This window comes from Lipotes vexillifer, unplaced genomic scaffold (genome assembly GCF_000442215.2).
Source record: "Lipotes vexillifer unplaced genomic scaffold, Lipotes_vexillifer_v1.1 scaffold645, whole genome shotgun sequence".
Taxonomy (NCBI): Eukaryota; Metazoa; Chordata; class Mammalia; order Artiodactyla; family Lipotidae; genus Lipotes; species Lipotes vexillifer.
This window is the reverse complement of record NW_006777439.1, coordinates 1,884,603-1,893,022: the sequence shown is the minus strand read 5'-3', so window position 1 is coordinate 1,893,022 and position 8,420 is coordinate 1,884,603. Positions and strand designations below refer to the sequence as shown.

At 57.4% G+C, this 8,420-nt stretch overlaps 1 protein-coding gene across 1 annotated transcript; it reads right to left on the bottom strand.

Annotated features, from left to right (window-relative positions):
* Positions 1 to 6,700: 6,700 nt before the first annotated feature.
* Positions 6,701 to 7,666, bottom strand: HOXD12 (homeobox D12). Its single transcript, XM_007451084.1, has 2 exons — positions 7,090 to 7,666; positions 6,701 to 6,939 (listed from the first exon to the last, which is right to left on the bottom strand). Exons 1-2 carry the CDS (start codon positions 7,664 to 7,666, stop codon positions 6,701 to 6,703), a joined length of 816 nt encoding a protein of 271 aa, XP_007451146.1.
* Positions 7,667 to 8,420: the final 754 nt, after the last annotated feature.

Sequence of the window (8,420 nt, the reverse complement as noted above, 5' to 3'; positions counted from 1 at the left end):
GGCTCCGCGGCGTGCGCGCCGGCGAGCCCTGGGCCGCTCCCCGCGCCGCCAACCTGAGCCATCGATTGCACAAGAGGCTTGGGCCAGGATCAACTAAGCAAAAATCCCCACCGGGAGCTGACGTGCTATTCATCTTGATTGATTCTGGTGGTAATTATGTCACGTGACGCCATGGAGAGAAATGTCCTTATATCTATATCAGTGCTCGCCAACACACTCCGGGACGGTTCCTGGCGCCAAGACGCGCGCGCGCTGGGGGCGGATCGGCCTCCTTCTCCAGCCAGCTCTCCCCCGGCGCCCCCTGAACAGGCTGTGCCTCAGGCAGGTCACCTGTGCGCCGCCGTCGGCTGCCACTGCTGGGTGCATCTGCCACCGCCCGGCTGGGCCGCCCGCCCGCGCCCGCCCGCGCCTTTAAGTACGCGGACCGAGGCCGGCTGGGAGGAGAAGGGAGGGGGAGGAAGGCGGAGGAAGGGGGAAGGGAAAGAAGCGGAGAGCTGAGGGGGGAGCCCCAGCTCCGGGCACAGGGGACTAGGTGTGAGGGTGTGAGTTTCCCACCCCCCACACCCCTTCCTGCAGCCGCTCCCTCCCCCGCGACGCCGCCACCCTTTTCAGTTTGCCCGCCGGGAGCTTGTTGCTTCTTGTTCAAGGGGCGTAATTGCGCCTCTCTCGGGGCGCCAGGAGCCCTGATTTACATATTTCTCTGCCCAGCGCTCACGGCGCGGAGTAACGGCTCTCACCATGGACGACCGGGAGCGAGAATGCCAGCCTCAAAAAACTCACGCCAAAACCCTACCAGGAGCTCACCCGGCCCAGGGCCTCGGTGCCCACTCGGCCCTGTCGCCCTCTCTCCTTTCTGTCTCTCTTTCTCCTTCCTTGTCTCCCTTCATTCTTCTCACTTCTTTCTCTCCTGTCCTCTCTTCTCTCACTTCCCCGTTTCCTTTTTTCCGTCTTCCCTCCTCTTATTCTCCCCTCCTCTCCTGTCTCAGTCTGTCCCCTGATCCTCTCCTCCTTCCCCCAGCTATGTGTCACCGCCTATATCTCTCTCCCTGTCACCTCTCTGCCTTCTCTCTCCCAGTGCTAAAGCAAGAAGGAACTTCAGCCAGCGAAGATACCCCGTGACCCTCTAGAAGCTGGGGGGTGTGGTGAACAAAAGGATCTGGAGTCCTTCTCTCAGGGTGCCTGGCTTCCCGCTTTCCCGCAAGCGGAGACAAAACGCTGGTGCCTCCGCCCTCCTCACCCTCTCTGCCTTATGGCCTGGACTGGGACCAACTAGCCTCACATCCAGCCCCTTCTCGACGTCGGAGCCCCGCCAAGGCCTACGCATCCGTGCCGTGCCTTTCCAAGGCTCCTGCGGCACCCTAGGACCTGCAGGGTCACTGTGGGCCCCCCAGAGGCCCGTTGGCTCTGGGGGGTGGGGGGCGGGCTCTCAGCAGCTCTTGGCTCCTTCTTCAAGCCCCTCTTCTCCACTCGGCTCTGAGGGCCCCCCGTCCACTCGCCCCAAGGCCTCAGTCTCCTCGGCAGTGGCTGCGTCCCTCCTTTATAGCCTGGGGGGGTCCAGGCGAGGCCTGGGCTCCCGCCTTGGGAAAGCCAGCGTTTTCCAGAGGTAAAATCAGTCTCTCAGAAAGAAGCCCCCCAAACCCAAATCCCGGAACCGAGGGCAGGAAGTTGCCCCTCTCCCCAGGACTCCTCTGCCAGGCAATCCCAGCACTGGTCCTGGGCCTCAGCCCTACGCCCAGGACAGGCAGTGCAGGTTGTGAAGATGGTTCCCACCTTGGCCCCGGCCGCCGCAGTGCCGGTGCCGTGAGCTCTGCCCACCATGCCGACAGACAGAAAAATAAAAACGGGTGATCAGAGCTCATATCTATTTTCTGGCCAATGTTTCCCCCCTTCCTCTTTTTTCTCCTCCCTCGCATTCTCCCTCCCACTGTCTCTTCTCCGCCCCCCTCCCATCTCAGCTTCTCTCAGAACACTGTGCAAACAGGTCGGTGGGACTGGAGGGCAAGAAGCCCCCCCCCAGAACTGCCCACCCTGTGTGCACCTTCCACGCAGTTGGCACTCTCGCCCAGATTCCAGCTCGCCCCCTTCGCCTTAGCCCAGACCGCCGGCACACTTATCTGCCTGCCCATCTCCATCCGTGGCCCAAGCCTCTCTCCCTTTCGGGCTCGTAGTCGACGCCCCTGGATCTGTCTCCTAAAATGGCTCCCCGGACACTAAACACAAGCCAAGAGGCTGCTCGGGACCCAGGGCAGGGACCGCAGGGGCCCCCGGCTGGGTCTTTATGTGTCTGCAAGTACGCAAGATTCTGGTACCTTCTCTCTGCACGGGTGGGGCGCAGGCAGCCCCCTGCCCCCAAAGTGGAGCCTGCTGACCGCTAAAGAGGGAAATGGGGGAGGACGAACAATTCAAGTTCAACGACATGGCGACGGCGCTCGGGCTGGAGCCGTGCTTTGGCGGGGGAGGGTGCGCCATCTGCAGCGGCGCGCGGGTGCACAGGGAAAGGGGCGGCTGGCCCCTCTCTGCGCGTTAGCACGGGCCCCCACCCCCACCCCCAAGCCAAGGCTTTCGTTCTGGGCCCAGTCCGCTTCGCCCTTTGGCCCCAGCTTTTTCCTCCATCCTTTCCCCGAAACGCAAGGAAAACCGCAGCCTTCCGACCCGCGCGTCCCGCTCGAGAACCTACCGTGAAGATCCCAGAGCTGTGGCCTTGTCTTTGCCTGCGCGGCCCCACTCGAAGCGCAGGGAGCGCACCGGACCCTCCGGGCACAGCCAGCAGCTCCGCGAGCGGTAGCTTTCCGCGCAGCGCCGGGACGCGATGCGGTAATTTCGAGCCACCCAAGATAAGACACTAACTTGACCTTAACTTTGTCAGGGCGCCCCTGGTATCTGGAGAACGTGAACAGACACTGTCTGGCAGCTCTCGTAAAAGCAGACTGGGGAAGGGATTCTGAGTCATTTCATTTATTGCCACTACAGTTCTGCAAGAAAGCTTTTCCTCCCTGCCAAACTTTAATTATTTATGCTCTTTTAGGAAACGAAAGAAGAGGAGAAACGCGGGGAAAGCACCCAGAGCCAATCCCTTCCCTGCAGAGCCTTCGGAATGGGCTCCTTAAGTCAAGTGACTGAAGAACAAAAATGTGGGGAGATTACCTTTGTCCAAGGACGGTCAGACAGGCACCAAGCCCCCCCCCCCCACTAACGGGGGGTGGATGTAGCTGGGAGAGGCGGGATGAAGGGGCACACCCTCCCTCCACCTCCACAGACATGAATATTTACAACGGTTCTGGATTTCTCCTCCGCCCGCCCGCCTCCCGGAAGCCTCCCCAGCCCTCGGGCACCAGCCCCCCCCCCCCGACTAACGGGGGGTGGATGTAGCTGGGAGAGGCGGGATGAAGGGGCACACCCTCCCTCCACCTCCACAGACATGAATATTTACAACGGTTCTGGATTTCTCCTCCGCCCGCCCGCCTCCCGGAAGCCTCCCCAGCCCTCCTCCCGCGGGGAGAGCCCCCAGGCCTTAAAAGCGTCTCCTGGTCGGCCCTCTGAGCTCGCAGCCGACTGAATGCCAGACCAAGCCGTTTTTTCTCATTTAAAAACCTTTTCCTTGGTCAAGAGGCCTGCCTGGACTGCAGCATTTCGGAGGACGCATTTGTCTTTGTGCGAGGGAATGTTAAACACTTAGATTTCAGCATTTCTCTCGGGTATTTATTTCTTTCAAATTTCATGGTGGTTCCAAATCCCTGCCAGGACTTTGGTTAGGAAGGGAGAGAGGACACCACCACCTTTGTATTCATATGGATCAGTAGAAAGGATGGATTTGAAAAGCACTGCTGAAGCTCCAATTAACACAGAAGATTTTACACTTAGAATAATTTCAATCTCTTTGGGGAGTGGTCTCCATGAATATCTCCTCCCACCCTACATCCCAGGCTACAGAAAAAAGAACACAATGATTTAATGGTATATATTGCAAAAAAATGGTCTCCCTGTGTTGTCTTAGGCCTGGGTCTAAGTCTGGTTCCCTGGCCCTTTACCCAGCCCTCCAGATCTGAGGTCTGAGTGTGGCCTCTGCCTTTGTTCAGTTATCTTGAAGGGGGCAAACCTTCTGGGACTCAGAGAAACTCAGTTCTGGTACCGTCACCTCCCTGAGCCCCACCAGGCGGGGAAACATTTCTAATGATAGGGCCTCCCTCAGCAGCTTCTTGCTTCCTTTATTCCTGTTTTTTGTTTGTTTCTTTCTTTCTTTTAGGAGCTGTTTAAAATATATTTCAGCAAATTAGCTTCAGGGAAGGGGAGTTGGAACTACTGAATGCTCGGAATTAGAGACTTAACGGTTTTGCTAATTCTCCCACTTACTAAAAGCTAGCAATTCTTTAGTTTCCATCACTGAGCTAGCTGGGAGCTGGGATCTGCAAGAGCTCGGTGAATACCAAGCAGGCCCTAGCTTTCCTGGCCTGAGATAGAGGCTCTGAAAGCCTAGGGGGTGCAGAGGCCATGTTTCCCAAGGGAGTCTGCTGGGTTTCAGGCAGAGGTGCCAGTGTGGAGGATTTCCACAGGGCGTTGCCTACTCACAAGAAGGCTGACCCAGAAACATGGCAGGGAGAGATGTTTTGTATTGAAACCCGAGGAACATATCTTGGCAGCCCCCTGAACAGCAAGCTTCAAAGTTTGAGAATTTAGGCAAAACGTGGAAGCCCCAGCCAGCAACAAGCCGAGGGTTCGCTTAGTGTGTGAGACACGCTGAAATCTGCTCACGGTTCCCCCACCTTGGATGTTTTATACACACTTTGTTTATAGGCTTTTATACACCATTTCCTCACTGACTTGGAAGCCATTTTCTCATTTAATGAACAGTCAGCACCCATAGTGAAACCGCAACCAGGAAAGAAAAATGAATTTGGTGGCCTGAAAAACATTAGAAGGGAATCTGAAACGTTTTGAAAAATCGACATCAGTCCCACGACAGCATGACTGGGACTTGGATATTTATTTCCACTCAAAACATTTCTGTATGTCTGATATATACACGCTATTGTTTTTGACAAAATCAAGACAAAACAAAACATGCATGAAAACTATTAGATAGCAGAGAAAATGCAATTCATCTAAACATCAACTGAGGTCAGTTGGGATGAGGCTTAGGACTCCCCGTGAGGTGCCCACTCCAGATCTCGGGCCTGGTCCTCCACCGAAAATAAACCATCATCATACTTTGGTAAGGAATCTTCAGCTCTTTGGCTGTTGTGCATCTTGCTAGGAGTTGGAGCGGGGTACTGCTTCTCTGAAGGAGACGGAAAAGGGGCAGAGATGATAGAAGGAGCTTGGGGGGCCCTTGGGTTCCCTGAAGCTAAGGCAGGACACTCCAGCATACCCAGGACATCTCTATCTGGCATTCAGCAACCTCAGCCTCCACAAAGGAAACCAGGCAGGGCCCAGAGTCTCTCAGGCTCTGCTGGAGCCGGTCTGACATGGCCTCAGAAGGAGCACAGTGGCAGGGCCCCTGGTGGAGCTGGTGGGCGGTGGAGAGAGTGAAGAGAGGGGAACTGCTGCTTCTCTCTACTTGGTCTAGAGCAGAGGAGGGGCTGAGGATCTGAAGGGCCTCCTTCCTAGCCCTCCTGACTGTGGACTGGTGTGGGAGACGAGACTTCACCACTCCCTGTGGTGGTCCATTACCGTAATTCAAGAAAGACAGACAAGTCGACAGCTTTGCCTACCTCGACAGGAAAGCCATATTTACAGTCGGAAGGTAGGACACCCCCCTTCCTGGCTCACTCCCTTATCCTCCCCCCAGATATTTCCCCCTCCTCCTAGTGCAGCCCAGCCTCAAAGCCAACTAGCAGCTCTCACCAGAGCTCAGCTCTGGGGGTCCAGGTGCAGAGTGAAGGGCTCTGCATAGGGCATGTGTGAGGAGGTGGAAGGAGGAGGGGGATTTTATCAGTCTGTTCTGGAAGTTGCAGTTTGCTGTGGAGCCCCAGCCTCCCTCATCCCATCCACGGGAAGGACGTATCCAATCCATTCAGCCCAGACGGAGGGGTCAGTCCAGCCAGACTCTGAGGTGTCTCTGGAGTTTGGCCACCATGCCCCTTACTCCCTTTTCCTCCTGAAGTCTGAAGGTCTAGGATGGCTATTGTCCTCCCCAAACAGCCAGGGCATACAGGAGGGGGACAGCACCCTTTCCTTGCTCCAAAGTCGAGATTCTGGCTTTGCCACAAGGGACTTTGGCTGCAAAGAGACAAAATTGTGCCCTCAGCCCTTTCTAATCTGCCCGGGAGTTCTTCCTAATTCCGTTCCACTCTGAGCTCTATTTAGGTGCCTGCTAGATGCAGAAAGGGCTGGGGGGGGGGCGGAAAGAAGACTAATCAGGTGGAAGCAGAAATCCAAGTACAAGGACACTAGAGTGAGCTCTGGGTATGATAATGCCCCAGCTAAGAGTTAGGACAGATGACTCCAGACCCCCATTCTGGAAGCCTCAAGGCCAAGGTTGTGCTGCAGGCTTCTCTGAGAAAGGGGAAAGGGCGGATGCTCAACCGGCCAGGTCTCCAAACAAATCTCCTGCAGGCTTCTGGAGCTGCTGTCTGAGCGGGAAGGTACCTGGAACCAGCGGAGAAGGAGCAGAAGGAAAAGCCCTATCCCCTCACTTCCTTCACGCCAGGCCTCGGTGAAAAAAGGCAGGCCCAGCCCGGCCCGGCAGGGGCCACTCCGGGAGCTAGTATAGCGCCAGCGCGCGCTCGCGCAGCACCACACGCTTCTTCTTCATACGCCGGTTCTGGAACCAGATTTTGACTTGCTGGTCGCTGAGGTTCAGTCTATTGGACAATTCCTTGCGCTTCTGCCGGTTGATGAATTCGTTGAGAAGGAATTCGTTCTCCAGCTCCGCAATCTGCTGCTTAGTGTAGGGTTTCCGCTTCTTGCGGGCCCTCCCCGGGGCCGCCCCCCACGGCAGGCCTGCAACACAGCCCCAACCCAAGTCAGCCCGGCCCGCTCCCGGTTGCCTGCCCGCCCCTGGCGGCTCCCTCCCTCTACACACTCTCCCCTGCACCCCACCTCCCACCCCGGCCCGGGGAGCGTTGCTCGTGGAGCGTGGCCACCCTTTACCGTCGGGCAGCGAAGGTTGCAGGCAGGAGGCGACGCCCGCCGCCTGCACTGTCATGTTCAAGTTGAGCGGGCCCTTGGTCTCGTCCTTGAAGCCGGAGGAACAGGGTGTCCCCTCGAGAAGAGCCGAAGAGCCCGGCGCGACGCGGCCCACACCCGCGTAGTCGTACTTGACCGCTTTGAGAGCAGCGGCCGCGGGGGCCAGGCTAGACTCCGGGATGAAGGGAGGCCGCGCACGGCCACGCTCCTCCGGCCCGGCGGCCGCGCCGGGAGTATAAAACTTGGCCTGTTCTTCGGATCCGTCCTTGGCACCCAGGGGATGCAGGCCAAGAGGCCCAGAGCCAGCCAGGTAGGGCTGGGAAAAGCTGCCGAAGGTGGTGGCACCGGCAGGCTGCGCTGGGACGCAGGAGGCGGGCGTGGTGGCCCAGGGCAGCGCGCCGCGCGGGTATGAGATGGAGGGAAGCGCGGCCAACTGGCCGCCATTCGGCCGCAGGTTGGAAAAGTAGAAGGAGTCGGGCGACTGTAGATTCAGAAGCGAGCCCACATAGCCCGCTCTGCTATAGAGACTGCGCTCACACATCTCCAACAAAGGGCTTGGGCTGCGCTTGCGGCAGTATTTAGTTACAACCGGGAATAAGAGGACAGGCTCAGACGATTGGACGAAACTTTGCCTGCAGGTTCTTCAAAGCCGGTCATTTCAGCACCGCCTACATCCCCCGACCCGTTTCTCCCCTCCCCCCCCATTCAGGGTATTATGATAACACCCGAATATTATGATATTTGATGTCGAATAACTAGGCTGCCAAGCAGAGCTAAGGCATGTTGAGCAAAGGTGAAGCCTCTTCGAGTTTCCAGGCTGATTTCAGCAGCTGGGGGCATTGGGCATCGGGTGCATTTGCCTCAATGTCCCTTGGGGCCCTTCTTGGTCTTGACTGGCTTTGCACTCCCATTTTCCGCTGGCTGCATGGGCCAGGCTTGCTTCTACCACCTTTAACTCGCAGCTGAGGCCTTTTCCAGTACGGTGCACTTCTTGGCTTGTCCAGAGAGCCCTTGGTCTGGTGGGGCCATTAACTCTGTCGCTAGGCCTGAGCAAAGCTACTCCTACCCCCTCCCTCCCCACCTCATCCCTCTGGACTGGAGTCTGCACGCATGATCTGGCAGTGAAGACCCAGAGCTGCCTGAGCCCTAGGTCCCCGGCCGCAGGCATAGTTTGCTGATAGAAGAGGAATGCATCACAAATTCTGCCTAAGTTTGGCGCCCAGGAAGGAGGATTCACATCACTCCTGGTGTGCTTCTCCATGGTCCAGCCCTCTGCTCCTAAGAAAGTCACCATC